Source organism: Corvus hawaiiensis, chromosome 23 (genome assembly GCF_020740725.1).
Source record: "Corvus hawaiiensis isolate bCorHaw1 chromosome 23, bCorHaw1.pri.cur, whole genome shotgun sequence".
Classification (NCBI taxonomy): Eukaryota; Metazoa; Chordata; class Aves; order Passeriformes; family Corvidae; genus Corvus; species Corvus hawaiiensis.
Genome location: NC_063235.1, coordinates 4,914,368 through 4,931,051, shown reverse-complemented (window position 1 = coordinate 4,931,051; position 16,684 = coordinate 4,914,368). Strand labels below are relative to the sequence as shown.

The 16,684-nt window shown below is 44.6% G+C and overlaps 1 protein-coding gene across 7 annotated transcripts in view; it reads left to right on the top strand.

Annotated features, from left to right (window-relative positions):
* The first annotated feature begins 11,523 nt into the window (after positions 1–11,523).
* The window catches only part of ZMYM4 (zinc finger MYM-type containing 4), a 39,639-nt gene continuing 34,478 nt past the window's right edge, over positions 11,524–16,684 (top strand). For 5 of the 7 annotated variants that reach the window (XM_048326951.1, XM_048326950.1, XM_048326948.1 and 2 more), the window contains exon 1: positions 11,654–11,794. In XM_048326951.1, coding sequence (XP_048182908.1) covers positions 11,753–11,794 — 42 coding nt within the window. In that variant the 5' untranslated portion in view covers positions 11,654–11,752. Of the gene's footprint in view, positions 11,576–11,651; positions 11,795–16,684 lie in introns of those variants that run through there. The other 2 variants (XM_048326946.1, XM_048326945.1) reach the window with 2 other exon arrangements.

Sequence of the window (16,684 nt, the reverse complement as noted above, 5' to 3'; positions counted from 1 at the left end):
CCGGCGCCAACATGGAGGGTCACGTTCACTCTTTTGTGTGAAAAATCGGGCAGGGAAGCGCCAAAAAAACCCCTGGGAACAGCGATCCGCGGTTTCCAGACTCCCTGGGAATGCAGGACAAGGCTTGGTGCGAACAAAATCGACGGAAATTTCCCAAAATGTACCCGGTGCGTTCTGAGGTGAAAAATAAAGCAGCTGTACCCAAGTCCATAGTGGTTGCAGTCCCGACACTCCATGTTCCATTACAGAAAACAGGCCAAAAGCACATTCCATCTCTTCAGTGTCCCTGGTTTCAGCAGTGCCGCGCGGGAGACACAACGTGATTCCAGCACGACGTTTTTATACCTTCCCTTCACCAGTGTGTCAGTCCATCCCCCTCTCAAGCTCCCAAGGATGTTTCACATTCAGTTTCAGGTCTGAAAAATACAAAAAACAAACCCCGTGAGAAACCCAAGGGAAAGTCCCATGTTAATTGCACAGACCTGGAGCTGTGGCAGTGCTGTGATACAACATCATCAATCTCATAAATATTTCTGATACCCTGGGGAGGTCAAAGGCCAGTTTCATTCTTCATTGAATCATGAATAGTTTGGGTTGGAAGGGACCTTAAAGCCCATCCTATTCCAGCCCCTACCATGGGCAGGGACACCTATCCCAGGTGACTCCAAGCCCTGCCCAGCCTGGCCTTGGACACTGCCAGGGATCCAGGGGCAGCCACAGCTGCTCTGGGCACCCTGTGCCAGGGCCTCCCCACCCTCACAGGGAACAATTCCTTCCCCATATCCACCTAGCCCTGCCCTCTGGCAGTGGGAATCCATTCCCCTTTGTCCTGTCACTCCAGGCTCTTGTAAATTGTCTCTCTCCATCTTTCTTGCCAGCTCCTTCAGGTACTGGAAAGAATTAGGTCTTCCCAAAGTCTTATTTTCTGCAAGCTGAGCAATCCCAATTCTCCCAGGCTTTCCTTGCAGGAGAGCAACAACAACAACAAAAAATTCCCTATGGCTTTATATTTTTTAAACAAAAAGGAGCCACAGATTGATCCTGGCCCCGAATCAGTGGTGTAATGGCTGTGGGACTTCAGCCACTTCCAAGCACTGCAGAATGGAAACTCCACGTTGTTTTAAAATGGATTCTGGCCGTGGCCCTGCTGCCGGCAGTGAGTATTTCCACCACGAGGTGTCTCAGAGGTTAAATCACTGCAAGAACAAATTTGGGACTGGCTCTTACCACACACAAACAACTGGCATTGCCGTGCTGTCACGTCTGGTTCTATCTCTTCAGGAAACAAGTAATATTGAGTGGAAAAGGGTTGAGTTTGCCTTTGTTGTGTCTTAAGTATAAGTGAACTGTATTTTAGGGAGCTACAAATTTTTATCTTTCTTCAAAGGAAATAAAGAGTATAATTCTACTCCTAATTCTGCAAAAATCTGCATGACAAAAATCAGAACAGAAGAAGGGAGGGGCAGCTCTGATCTCTGCTCTGTGTGACCGGGGACAGGACCAAGGGAAGGGCTGGAGTTGTGACAGGGGGATGTTAGGTTGATTATTAGGAAAAGTTCTTCCCCCAGAGGCAGGTGGGGCACTGGCCAGGCTCCCCAGGGAATGGTCACTGCCCCAAGGCTGCCAGAGCTCCAGGAGCATTTGTACAATGCTCCCAGGCACAGGGTGGGATTGTTGGGGTGTCTGGGCAGGACCAGGAATTGGACTCGATGATCCCTCTGGGTTGCTTCTAACTTGAGATATTCTGTGATTCTATGACTCTATGAAAAAATCTGTACAACAAAAATCCGTAGAATTTATCTGAAGTCCACAAAGTGTCTTTGAATTTCTCCAGATCTAGTAGAGGCCAGGGTAAGAGTCCACGTTTTGCAACTGCAATATGAGTGTTTATCCTGGTCTTCAAATCAAAGAAAAACTGGTGCCTGAGCAGGACTTGAAGTAAAAACAACCTCTGTTAACAATCACCTGTTTTGTAAGTGTTCATGCTGGGCAGCTTGCTGGTTTCATATAAAAACAAACACAGAGGAAGAAAGCTTGGGATGTTATCCCCAGTATGTTCCACTGTAAACAAACACATCTGAGACTGAAAATTCTCTGTGACACCTGGGGTAGGAGTTGAAGTATTTCTCCATCCTTCACATTGATCTATTTATCGGGGTGTTCAGTGTATACGTACATTAGTTCAGTTTAATAGGGGCCATTGAGAGAAGCAAAAGCAGAAGAACTCCAGACCTTTCTCGCCCTCAAAATATTAATCTATTTAAAAATAACACTAGTGTTACTACTTCTGAAGATTTTTCATACTGTGCAACTGATCTAGAAATTGAATTAAGCCATGGTAAGAAGCAGTCCGTAACTAATAAGGAAAAGACCTGTAGCAGCCTTAGAGGAATATGACAGAAGGAATCAGGCTGACACAGAGGTGCCCAAAGTTCTGAATGTCTCAGCTGCCACGAGCACAGGATAATCCTCAGGTAATCCCTGTGTGGAGCTCAGCAGGTGATTGATTTAGATAATTTTTTTCCTAAACTGTTTCCTCCTCTTATAAACATAAACACAAGACTGGCAAGGAGAAATCTGAATTATCTCTGTATTATTAATTGCAGATTGTAGGAGGAAGGAGCAGCGTGTGTCCAAGCTGCTAATTAGGAATAATTACCCCATGAGGTTCTGTAAGTGTCCCAAGTACAAACAAACACAAATCTCACTAACATCCCTTTTCACTGAAGAAGCAATTAAATGTTGTGAGGAGATGCCGTGTCTGCACTCCCTAGGCACTCCCTGGACAATTTTGACCAAGAAGAAAACAGTTTAAGGGCTGTGTGCACAAATTCCAGTATGTCCCAGAACCAGAGGCGCTCAGGAATTTTAAGAATCAGGAAGCAAAGAGAGGAGTGGGAAGGGAGAGCAGAGCAGGGAGGCATCCAGAAGGTGCAGAGTCCTTGCCCTGCTGCAGGCTCTCCTAAACCGAGTCTGTGGAGCACGGGGATAAACCTGCCTTGGAAGAATAGGGATTCCTGCAGAACATTTCGTCATTCTGAAACTCACCACGGTGTCATGAAGAAATATCATCTTTGCTAGAATAAAAGAAGAAGCAAAATGCCAACAGCATCACCTGGTACCCAAAGCTGAGGCAGGATGGCAGGAGTGGCCAAGAGCTGCTGCAGTGGCTCTTCAGCTCACAGCAGCTTTCCTGGGCACTCAGTGATGAGGGTTCTCCTCTCCCTCCAGCACTGTTTTCACCTCTCCTTGAACACAGATTAAATCTGCTCTCCAACAGGTTTTCCCTCTATACCATGACAAATATGCCTATAGGCTTAAAAATAGAGAGCTCTGAGATTGGGAAGTTCTGTGACTTGACAAGATCATACCATCTGGATAAACTGGTCTTTCCCTTCTCTTGCTGCCTGTGTCTCCTCTCTCAGCAGTAGCTGCACTGCCAATGGGCAGAGTGATCCTTGGACAGTTGAGCATGCCAAGACTGTCTTCCAAGAGGCTGCAAGAGCCCTCCATTCCCAGTGATGTTAACTGGAGTTAAGGATGCTCACTGCTATGCGGGAACACTCAGCACAGTTGTACGACAAAGCTGTCAATCCAGACATGTCCTTGAGCTGTGGAGAGAAATGAGATAGACGTAACTAGAGTTTATCCCACTGCCCTACAGTTAACAGTATCCATGTCATCTATGAAGAGAATCTAATTTTCTATGGTTTTCTACCATAAAGAATTTGATTTTGTATTTCTTCAATTAAGAGAATTTAAAACTGTTGTGTTTTGTCACCTACTGGCCATGGTCCTTTAGATGCAGCCCAGAAAGCCAGCTGTCCTCTGGGCTGCATCCAAAGGAGCAAGGCCAGCGGGTTGAGGAAGGGGATTCTCTCCCTCTTCTCCTCTCTGGTCAGACTGCCCTGGAATACTGCATGCAGTTTTGGTGCCCCCAACCTAAGGGGAACATGAAAGTGGTGGAGCAAATCTAGAGGAGGGACATGAACTTAATAAAGGGACTGGAGCACCTTCCCTGTGGAGACAGCCTGGGAGAGCTGGGGCTGTTCAGCTGAAGAAGAGAAGGTTGTTTGGAGACTTCACAGCACCTTCCAGAATCTGCAGGGGCCTCTAGGAAAGCTGGAGAGGGACTCTGCATCAGGAACGGGACAAGGGGGAATGGCTTCCCACTGAAGAGGGGAAATTGAGTTTGATATATGGAAGAAATTCTCGCTTGTGGGGGTGGGCACAGGTTGCCCAGAGAGGCTGTGGCTGCCCCATCCCTGGAAGTGTCCAAGGCCAGGTTGGATGGGGCTTGGAGCAACCTGGGATAGTGGGAGATGTCCCTGCCCATGGCAGGGAGTGGAATTGGATGGGCTTTAAGGTCTCTTCCAATCCAAACCAGTCTGGTTTTATTATTATTATCTGTGACAATAAATATGTGGCAAGAATGGGATGTAACTGTTACAGAGAATCCTGTTCTTCCATCTCACAGAGAGACAGGGAAACAGATACATCAACTCTGCAAAATCCCAGCAGTTCTGAGCTGAGCTCTGGTTAATGTTTGGCTACGCACAGAATGTCAGTGGGGCAGAAGGGAGTAGACTCACAATGCTGTATTTCATCAGGCTGCCATGACTTTCTCAAAAATCTAAAGCCTGGCAATATCTTCTCTGTATATATATTTTTTAATCCATTGCTATTTCCAAATGAAAAACTCACACAAAAAGGGGAACAGAAAATTAAAACCATTCTTTTTTCATAACACAAAAATGGTGGAAATATTAAAATAAACAGTTTTATTCTGCAGTTGGAAAAAGTGATGTAGTCACAGCATTAATTCAGGATGATATTAAAAAGCAGCAACCAGAGTTTGTGAGTGGGCAGTAATTCCCAATAACGATTTGAGAGGAGGTCTCCAAACAACGCAAATGGCCCAAGAACTCCAGAGGTTATTTGTGTCATTCTTCAGTGACTCTTAGAAGAGAAAGATAAAATTAATCCTGCTGTAGCATCAGGCACTTGAAGAGACTTCGCAGGGGATTACTGGTCTGACAACCTGACACCTATCCCAGACCTTGAGCACCATCAGATTTTGCAAAAGTCTAACAGTTCCCTTTTTGAAAATTAGTTTTGGCATCTTATTATGGCAAATATTCTCTAAACATCACAGTATAACAATGTCTAGCAGAGCCTGCAAGCAGTCTGAAATGTCTCGTGCAGGTTTTACTGATCTCACCCCGTCTTACTCCAGGGGCTCAGAGGGCACAGCTTGGTGCCAGCATGAACTCTCCCACTGCCAAAGGACAATGGGGTTGTCACAAGGAAGAGGTTTACTTGGGGTAGGAGTTTGGATTTTCTTCAGGGAGACAAGAGCAGATAGAAAAATAAAAGGAAAGACCCAAAAGCAAAGAGAAAACTCACATTTCCTCTCTTCTGCTTCAACAGAAGAATCTGCCATGAACCTGCTACAAAACTTCTGTAGCTATAAACTGGATTTCTGGTAGAAAAACTTTCCAATAAATCTGTCCTGGTAGCACAAGCAAGTCACAAATATAGCTGGAAAATAGATAATGACTGTATAAGAAAAACAAGTGCAACAAAGAGAAATGTTCTGCTTGCTCTTATGGCAACCTCCACCTGCCAGCTGTGGATGAGATGCACTCATGTCCCAAGAGGGCATCAAGCTGATGGTCTACAGTTAAATAAGAAACTCAGTTCTCTGTCTGGGTTTTGTTCTTCTGCTGTAGAATTTTTCCCAACAGATCACCCAGTACAAAAAAAAAAAAAGCTTCAAAATTGTGCACTGATGATTTTTAAGGCTCCAGAGTAAGAAAAACACAGAGCCCCTGACGCAGAGCAGCATCAGCTGTTTGTAACACAGAATTAGCTATAAAAGTCTGCATCCCACATCTGTATGTTGGTCACTGTCTGTTTAAATATTTCATGATGTGTGCAATTAAGTTCCTTCCTCCCTGGTGACTCTGTGACTTAAGAAATCCAAAGTACTTATCTTGACCTGTGTTTGGGGTTTATTTTTACATTTGCACAGTGACAATGAATCAAACCAATTTCTTTTGTATTTATAACCAGATTCACTTTGAGGAGCTAAGAGCTGCCATATTTGGTGTGCAAAAACTGCTGTCTGGCATGTTTGGAAACAAAAGCCTGTGTTATTGAGACTTAAAAAGAGGATGCAAAATAGATTTATAATTATTGTAATTAGAATAAAAGCATGATTGCACTGAACTCAAATCCTGGTCCAAATTTCATACACATGCACAAACCATCCAAACAGAAATTAACTTCATAATTAATATTGGATCATTCGTATTAAAAAGAAGGCACTATTAATTATTGATGATGCTTGTGCTTTTCCTGAGCTGTTTCCATCTTTTCCCGTCCAGTTCATGGAGTGTTGTGGGTAATGCAGTGTGTACAAATAAATCCCTCAGAGGTGCATAAGTTACTCCACGCTCCTGCACGCAGGAGGACCTGCTCCTGGATGTTCTTATCAAGCACAATACAGAGGGGCATTTGTTTGCACGAGCAGAGCTAGAATATTCTCTTTAGAGTTCAGCTTCCTCCTTTCATCCCACCCACCACCAGACACTTCCTGACATTTCTCCTGCAGGCAGAGCAAGGCAACTGCCTTTTTTTTTTTCCTTTTTCAACGGCTGCTCCTTCAGTTGTCTGTGGGTGGTGGGGGAAGGGGATGTTATCTCAACAGCAAACACAGCCAGAGCAAGTCTGGGAATGAGGGGGAGTTTCAGGATGGAAATAGGCCCCTGCCAGCCCTCCTGCGTCTACGTCTCTATGACTAAGCGTTTGCTTTTAAAAACTTGGCTTTTCTCTTTCCTTGATCCTTGTTGTTTCCAAGCCTCCTGTTCCCCTTTGTCCTGGCAGCCCCTGACATCACCAGCGCCAGGGAAACGCAAATCCTACCCAGCATGTGGAGGGACAAAGCCAGAGCAGCCCCTGAGCTGGGACACAAACCCACGTCCTCACTGCCCCCAGGTCTGCCCCCTCTGCTCAGGGCCCAACGGGAGACACCACTGCAATTGTTTTTCCACTGAAATATTCTCTGTATTTTCTTACAGCATTACAGCCCTGCCTCGGAAGAGTTGGCAGTATGCGAGCACCTAAAATTAAGAGGTGTCCACAGTTTTGCCCATCTCTGGGACAGAAAAGGCCACTAGCTGCTCATCTACACATCCCTTCTCAGTCTGTGACAACAAGGACAAAGAAGTGCCCATGGTTTAGTGGTGAATGTGGTGGTGGTACTGGGTTGATGGTTGGACTTGGTGATCTTAGGGGTATTTTCCAACATTAACAATTTCATGATTCTTTGCGGGTACAACATCTGCAACAGCCATGTTTTCCTCCGCCCATCTCCCAAAGCTGTCCTATTTGGATGCTCACTGGAAAGAAAACAAGATTATTTGTTGTTATTAATTCCTGTTTGGCCCAAAACACACAGCAGGGCTGTTCCACCTGCAGCTGGAATTCTCTGCAGAGACCCTGCACTGGAGCAGAGGCAGGAGTGCCCAGCCCCAACCCACAGGGCTGGCAGGTTTTCAGGAGTGCCCAGCCTTACTCCGTACGGCTGGCAGGTTTTCTGGGTGATCTATATTCAGCTGTGCATGCCCGTGGGGATGTGCAAAGATCATTCATCCAGTTCACTGAACTGCAGCCTGCATGTGGAGGGGGTTTCATGGTTTCTTTTTAAATGTCACTGGTTTAAAGAGGAATAGTCTCACGCAGGATTGCGCAGCAGATTGGAATATGGGCACTCTAGGGGTGAATTAAAAAGCAATTCAAAAACAATAGTGTGGAATAATCTTATCTTTTTCCTGCCTTATCCAGGCATTTATCTTGGTCTGTTCTGCAGGAGTCATCACCACATTATCTATGTATTCTGCAGTGTCTTTTTTAGCCACATTAGTACACAGACAGTTCATGTAGAATCACAGAATCATGGAATAGTTTGGGTTGGAAGGGACCTTAAAGACCATCTTGTTCCAGACCCTGCCACGGGCAGGGACACCTTCCACTATCCCAGGTTGCTCCAAGCCCCATCCAACCTGGCCTTGGACACTGCCAGGGATCCAGGGACAGCCACGGCTTCCCTAGGCATCCTGTGCCAGGGCCTCCCGACCCTCACAGGGAAAAATTCCTTCCAAATATTCCATCTAACCCTGGCCTCTGGCAGTGGGAAGCTATTTCCCCTTGTCCTGTCACTCCAGGTCTCTCTCCATCTTTCCTGTTGTCCTCTTCAGGTACTGGAAAGCCACAATCAGGTCTCCCCAATGCTGAGCCAACAACACCCAAGAGTCAAGAGTAAGCCAGGTCTGAACAAGCTGAAGAATGTCCTGCTCTGCTTCCAACACCCTACAGAGAACGGGCTAGGATGTCTCAGACCACATCGGGGTCGGTCTGGTTTTAAATGGTGGCTCTCACTGTCACCTCCTCGTCTGTCCATCACAGCATCAGCATCAGCAAACCTGCAGCAGGCAGAGATTTCAACAGCACACAGCTGATTTATGACCTGTTCTAGTGACAGGATCTATTTCTCACAGAATACTTTTGTCCTGGGTTGCAATGTATTCTATTACCGTCCTCATGAGCTGTTGAAATCAGGTGGGGCAGTGTTTCCTTGCTTCCTTCCCCCCAGACTATCTTTCTGTTAATGGCCCATCATTGTCCTGCCGCATGACTCACAGATAACTCCCTCCGGACTACCTTCTGTTAATGAGCCTAATCAACACTTGGCCTCATGACTCATTACCCCATTGTGAGATGCTCCACCCAGAGGGAGGAACCAAGCATCCCAGCGTGGATATAACCTGAGATTCTGAACACCAGAGACAACCTTTCCACTGGATTTCCAGAGGACAGGAGCTACACAGCCACCACTGGACCTTCTGAGGAAGAGCAGACCCTTTTCTACAGGATCACGGCTTCAGAGGACTGCAGCCACCATTCTACCAGACTGCTACCACCACCCTGACTAACAGGGACTCAGGTTGTATCTTGACTGTCAGTTTGAACCAGTGTTTTCTGCCTTTATTTTGTTTTCGTATTGTTATTCTGACTTGGTGTCTCCCACTACTTTGTTTTCAAACTAGTACAACTTTGTATAGTGGTCTGAAAGCATTTTCTGTTGGATGTTGAAAGATCAGATATTTCCATCACTCCCTAGTCTACGTAGGAGAACCACGCAATGACACAAAGATGTCTGTTCCCATTAGAATGCTTGAACAAGTTCATTTTATATGATACTATGGAAATTTACAACGTAGCCCCAAGAAGTTACAGTAGTTTCATTGAGTCTTGTGATGCCAGCCACTGGAGCTCTCATGATATCTGAGGTTATCCTGAGTGGCTGCACATTTGGCATTGGGATTACTTGAAAACAGAGGTTTAGTCAACACAAAAACACACACAGTTTCTAAACTTTAGCCTGAAAACGTGAAGGCAGCCTTTGCAATGCCTCAGAAACCAGAGGGCAAAAAGAAACAGCGAGTTTATTTTCCTAGACCTTAATTCCTAAACCAAACTTGTCTTTTAAGGTCTTCCTCATACTTGAATTTCTCAACGTTTTTGTTAAATTGAAAAATATTTATTCTTTATTATATTTATTATGTAGTAAATTTATTTCTCTATTTTCTGTCTTCCTAGAAAATCCCATTCAGAAATCTGTGCATTTTCAGCTGGTCCACAGCATATGTGTGCTGTGACCCAGATGCTTTTGGGACACCTGTGTGTTCACAGTGGCCTTTTGTGTACAGCACCTGGGGAACCCTGAAATGTGCGGCCGATATTGAGAATATTCTAGAATTCCTAATTCTTAAAAAAATTAAATATAAATCCCTATTAATTTTTTTATTGCTACTGTATTTTGTTTGCATTTAAAAAAGATTAAAATATTCATTCTTTTAATTTGTAGCTATCTAAAGAGAAAATTGTTTTTAAATTACTATAAAATTTCACATTAGGCTCACAGTCCACATGTAACATCTTTTGCCATTAAAAAACTTCAAATACTTTGAGAACTTTTACAAAACGACTAATCAACTAGAATTATTTTAGACTTCAGGATAAGGATTCTTTTAATTTAGATTTGAGGATGAGGATTATTGCATACGTGAAAAGCATTATTAAATTATCACATTCATTATCTCTCTGTCCTTGGAATGCCATGATTTCTAAGAGAGACCTGACAGGATTTCCTAAATGAATCCCAATATTCTGTATCCAGCATTTCAGGCCAGCTGAAGGACAGTGTTTACAAAAGGATCATTTCAGTCACCACTGAAATGCAGCTGCTGCTTAGCACCAGCCTTTAATTGTGCAAATCTGATAAACTGAGAAGTGGAGATTTCCTTTAAGACCAAGTTTTAATTAGCAGATAAATTATTTAATTATTAAAGAGACAGGAACACATTGTCCTTATCAACTTGTGGGTGCTGGGAATGTCCGACATTGCTCACAATAAAAAAATTAAACAACCTGTATCTCACACATAGTTTCAAATATTTTCTTACTAAGCCATCAGTGTTCATTGGATAGAAGTTACATAGTTCCCTTTTAATTAGTGTTCTATCTTCTATTGGTTAATGATCCTCTTGCTTCTCATGATAATTAGTGTCATGCTTGGTGTTTCTCCTCTTTTGGGTTGGTGGTTTCTTGGGTCAGTGGTCCAGGAGTTGGCAGTTGTGACCTCCCCCTGCCAGAATTACCCTTTACCCAGTTGGAGTTGATTCAGCACAATTGCCAGGTTGGGTATATTAGTTTCTTCCTTATCTTGGCAGTTCTGCCAGATGTCTTTGTGGCCCATCAATTGTGCATTCCCTGTGTCCACCATCAGTGGTACATCCTTCTCCCCAAGCTTTGTTAAACTCCCTCTAGGTCTGAGATCATGAAGCATGTCCAGGCCTAAACCTTAACAAGGCAACTCTACCAACAACTTGTTTTTCTAACACCTGGACATCACTTAGAGCTTGTGAGATGCTATTTGTTGCACGGATAAAATCTCCCTTCTTGTTGATGAGGCTTGAAAGCACACACAGATCAAACACTACAGAACATCCTTAAGAAAATTTTTACATATTCTACATTTTACAACAGTACCAACAAATGTTAAAATTCAGTAAAAAATTACTCAATTCAAAATGAATGACGCAGCAGAGGCACAAGAAGCAGAACAGGTGAGGTGGGCGCCATGGGGGCCGTGAGGGCGGTGCTGTGGCCTGGCCGTGCTGCGCGGGCCCTCAGCCCGCCGGCGTGTGAGGAGCCAAGAAACCACCGACCACCTGCCGCCATCGCGACAGCTCCGCCAGCTACACCACAAGGTCACCTCCCCGCTGTCGCCACGGGAAGCCCCGTGACGGTCGCGCAGCTCCCGGGCCGCTCCCGCCGCGGGATCCCGGAGCGTCCCCCCCCCCCCCCCCGCCCCGGGGGCACCCCCGACCCCGCGGCCCCGCCGAGCCCCGCCGCGCCTGCGCGGGCGCGCGCAGGCGCGCGACGCATGCGCGGAGCGGCCCCGCGCTGGGCTGGTTGGGGCAGCTCCGGGAGCAGCGGCCGCGGCCTGGTGGGTCCGACGCCTCCCCCCCCGCCGCCCTCGCGGAGCCGCCGGGCCCCCCCTCAGCCCTGCCCGCCGCGCCGCGGAGCCCCCCGGAGCCGCCGCCCCCCGGAGCGCGGGGGAGGCTGAGAGGGAGTGACCCCCGGCCCCTCGCCCCGGGCTGGGACAGCTGAGGGGGGGCGCAACATGGCGGAGGCCAAGGAGGAGGGGCCCGGCCCCCGCGGCAGGGTGAGTGGGGGGGCGCGGGGGGCGCGGGCGGGGGCGGGATGCGGCGGGCGAGGCGCGGCCCCGCCGGGGGTCCCGGGGACACCGAGCCGCACGAGCTGCCTGGCCCCAGGCCGGCAGCGCTGTCCCTCCGGCCTCGGGGCCCTTCAGCTTCCTCTCCCCCAGGACAGTGTCCAGGCATCATCGCCATGAGCGTCTTGGCATCACTTAAATAATAAACTTGCAGCTAACCAGGAGCTGTCGTTATCGTCCGTCTCCTTGTTTAAAGCACGATGTCCTTGCTGCTCCTCTTTATTTCAGTTGTCCATATCAGGCCAGAGTGAGTCAAGATGGCAGCACCATCCAGTTCTTGGGTGCTCAGGCTGTAACCGTCGTGTGACTTCTGTTAGCCATGGCCATCCCAGGACTTGCCTGTAACCCTTGTGTGATTTCCATTAGCCATGGCCCTTTTAGGACTTCCCTGTAACCCTTGTGCCAGTACCTTTAGCCATGCACATCCCAGCTCTTGGTCCTTCATTGACACAACTTGGGCCATCATTGTCACCTCTTGGTATGTAAGCACATGTCCGTACTCATCTATTTGGAATCACAGAAACCTTAAGGTTGGAAAACACCTCCAAGATGGTCAAGTCCCACTTTACTTGAAGAGTTACTTAATCTCTTAAACCAGTGGAAGGTTCCTTGTGGCCGATATTTTGTAGCTGTGAAGGAACTACGGGTGAATGTTTTAAGCAGTGATGAAAATAATCTTGCTACGAGTCCAGTCCTCTTTCTTGCACACATGTAGTGTTTGGTTGAAAGCTTCCTGCCAGGAATGAGGTTACGTCACATTTGTGCATGGGTGGAAGAGTCCGTAGCCCACTACAAGACTGAGCTGTCCGGTTCCCTTTTCCCAAAGGTGAAGAAGCTTTCCCATTCTCCAGTCTTGGGAAAGACAAGAGCAGAAGCTCAAGTTTTCCAGTGGTGCATGAGAGAGAAGTTTAATTGCTGGATTCGTATCAGGGAACTTGAAACTTGTGATTACACTGAATCTAATTGTTACCAATCAGAACATGACCTCCCAGGGTATCACTGGGTGAGTTGTGTAGATGTCTGACTACTCTGCAGCTAGGGAATGAACATCATCTGTGATTTTCTCAGACCTGTGTCTTTCAAACACTTTATTTACAGGCTCCAGGAATTTTGTGGAATTGCTCACAGATAGTACATAAACATGCAGGTCTTTGGGGGAATCAAATATTGGCTAGCTGCAAGAAATTTGAAGGGAAGTGGCTGCATGTAGAACGGTAACTTGAGAAATCTTGAATTAAACTTCATTGCCAGTGACTGAAGTGTTAGTGGACATAAGGAAACACTTTTACACCATGAGGACAGTCAAGTGTTGGAGCAGGTTGCTCAGAGGTTGTGCAGTCTGTCCTAATGTCTGTGGTCTCTGTGCTCATTGCCTTGACGTGCTCCATTTATCTGTAGAGTTACCTGGGTGTCACCTGAGAGAAAAAAGAGAACATTGCCTTTTTTCTTCTCAAGCTTGTCAGTTATCCACTGAGGAATAACAAGTATCATCCAGTCAATATCATCTTCATTGGTATCAGGAAAAATAATTTCTCTGTCTGTTGGCTAATTATTCCCTGGGTGCCAAGTCTGGAAGTCGCCATCAGTTATTGCTCCACATGTCCCTCCCTGTAGGTTATGGAAAGCTTCCCATGCTGTTGGCATTGACAACGTTCTCTGCTCCTGCTGAAGCAGAGAACTTCTTCAGTAAAATTTAGGAATGATCCAGGAAAGTGATGTTGCCCTGGGCAGGTAAGTTAGGAAAGAGGAAACACAACTTGCCAGTGAGGCATCATCCCAAAGCCAGTTTTGTGCCAAGATGTTCTTGAGGAACGTGGGGAGAAGTGAATCCTGGGCTGCTCACAAGGCTGATGGAGCCTGTGAAGAGTGAGATTAGCAAATTGTAAATCCAGCACACAGAGATCTCCTAATAATTAATGAGGTCACAGAAGACCTGCACATTCCAGTTCTCTTCCCCATAGTGGGCCAGTTCCCATTCTACAGGAGGTCATGATTTTGGACTCTTCCAAGTCTTGTGCCTAAGGCATAACAAGCATTTCTTATAAAAATTATTTTCCTTTGTGTGGAGGAAATAAAGACTAATTTAATGACTTCTTCAGACAGGAGCTTAGCAATTGGTGGTGTTTTCAGAATTGTTCTTTTCAGTATTAGAATCTTCTGCAATTATTCCAGAAGCACACACTGAAACTGGCATGTTGCAAATCCCATGGATAAGCGGTCACCATCTTTTAACTCAATCCATGAATGAGCAACAAACTAAGGAATAAAGTTTTTGCCAGTCTAAGACTGACAGAAGTTTGTATAATTTGATTTTTAATAGTTTTTGGTAAGTTTTTGTAGCTGAATTGTTTTAGAGCAGGTTAATTTCTCCCCTAAATCAAAACTGTTGTATATGCTAAGGAAAACATTTAGCATATTTAACTTTCAAATTTGCTACATAAGATCAATATTAACTTGAAAGGTGTCTGCTAGTATGTTCTTATGTAGTTTATAAAAATATTTATGGCAATTCAACTTTAATTTGTGTATAATATCATTGTCTTGAACAGTTAATTGTTTTGACTGGAATGTTGATTTATTTATAACCGTTCTCTATAACCCCTTGGGCTAGACAAGACAGTTTGGGCTGTGCTGAAATTTGACACTTGGGCTCTCTCTCGGAAATTAATTTGGTGTGAACAGGTGAACACTTGGGTGTCCACATCAATAAAACAGGTGTTTGCAAAAGATTTTTAGTATTGCATGACTGCAACTGAGAATTGAAGGAGATCATCTCATTTAGAAAGTTTTGTTGCTGAATTACTCCAGAATGGTACAAAGTTGATGAAAACATTTCTCTGCCAAGGCTTGTGCACTTCTCAAAGGATGTTTTGATGTCAGAATCTTTGAATTCTCTTTCAAAAAATGGGCATAATGGATCTCAGGCATTTACGTTAAGACTTTTCACGTTGTGTAAAATACAGAAAGTTAAGTCATCTCTTTGTGCCCACTTCAAGGCCCTTTGCATGATTAGGATTGTGGAATTTAATTCTGAAATCACTCGCAATGTTCTTGAAGTGGTTATCTCAACTTTTCTCTCATTTGGGGTTGGAACTGGATGATCTTTAAGGTCCTTTCCAATCCAAACTATCCTGTGATTCTGTCATTGATGACTCTTGTGTCCCATCATTCTTTCCAGACATTCCAACTGATGTTGGCCTTTCCCTAAAAAAGTCTTACAGGAAGTTTTCTCTCCCGAATGTCAAGGTTTTCTGTCAATGACTGTCTCGGTTCAGATGATTTCCATCATCCATTCCATAAGCATGGTAAAGGCCTAAGAGCTCTTGGACCTCACCGTGCTGTTGCTTGTAACACTTTTTCTCTGGGATGATCTAAACTCTTCAAAGAAGGTTTCTGCAGCAGAGAATATTTCATTGAGGACATGTCAGCAGAATTGGGGGTGCTCTCAGTGTCCATCCTCTTAGCCTGTGTTCTGCCTGTAGTGCCATTCTCTTTTCCTCTGGAAGTGCTCCTCAGAAATTGCAAGGGAAACAAAAAGTTCAAGAGACTGTAACTTGCTTTACCAAATTGGTATTGATCCAAAAATTATGTGATGTGTCTGTCCTTTTTGTAACTACTGATTGAAGAATGATGGTAATGTCTTTAATTTTCGTTACCATGTTTCCTACTGCTATAGATAAATTTGTTTAATTTTAAAAGTAGCTTGAAGTATTATAGGGGTTACCTCTACATTGGATAGTTTTAAAGTGTTTTGTGTCTAATGACTTTGAATTTCTTAGTAAAAAGTGTATTATAACCAATTGCTGTTGTAACTAAAGTTTAATACATCAGATTTTTGGTGACAAAGCCAAGATTTTAATTCTACATTTGATACTTTTCTGTTTTGAGAGCTAGTCCACAGTCCCAGGGCAGGATAAATTGCGGCTGCCAGAATTCCTTAATTTCCTTTGGAAAGAGAGGAAACCTGAATCATTAGCCTAATAAACTAATGTTTAGTTGTCTAAATTTAGGTGAGAAGAACTTGAAACAGAATTAGCACAACTATACAGAGTTATTCCCACAGGAGACATTTTGGAGTACTTCCTTTTTCATTATTATTTTTTTAATAACTTATTTTTGTACTTTTGTGAATCTTGATATTTCTCAAAAGGGTTGAGAGTACATGAAAATATTTCATCTGTATTGAAATTCATCTTTAAATGGTGCTGTTTGCTCAGAAAGCTTTATGAAATACAGTTAATGCAGACTGTTAACAGGATTTTATTGTGTTTAATTGTGGAAAAGGCAAAAAGGAAGCCAGAGTTAGGAAGGTACTTTGAAGAATGAAGTCGATATTTTATCTCTTTAAGGACAGAAATACTGCAATAGAGAGAATTGGATGTGCATCCAGGCTCTGCCATTTGCACCATCAGTTGCTGCTGGCACTGAACTCTTAGGAGAAGGGAAAGGACTTGCAGCACCTGATGGAGCTGAGCCAAATCACTAGTGTGGGGCTGGGAACACAAACCAGGCTGGGCAGGAGATGGTCCTACTGTATTTGTCAATAAGCAAAAGGTGCTACAGTTGTAAATTTTCCCAATTTGTGCACAAAACCACCTTGTGGATTCCTTAATTGAGGACAGATTCTAATGACAAGCAGAGAACTTCAGTTTCAGACAGTTCATTCTCTTTAAAATTTAATTTACAGTGGGTTGGGGTTTTTTTCCTCCTATTAGTAATACAGCTAGTAGCAACTAATTACTAACATAGTTAATCATCTTACTGGAAGAGACACTGAGTAGAGTGATCTTCCTGAGATCTTCCTGAGTGATCTTCCTAGTG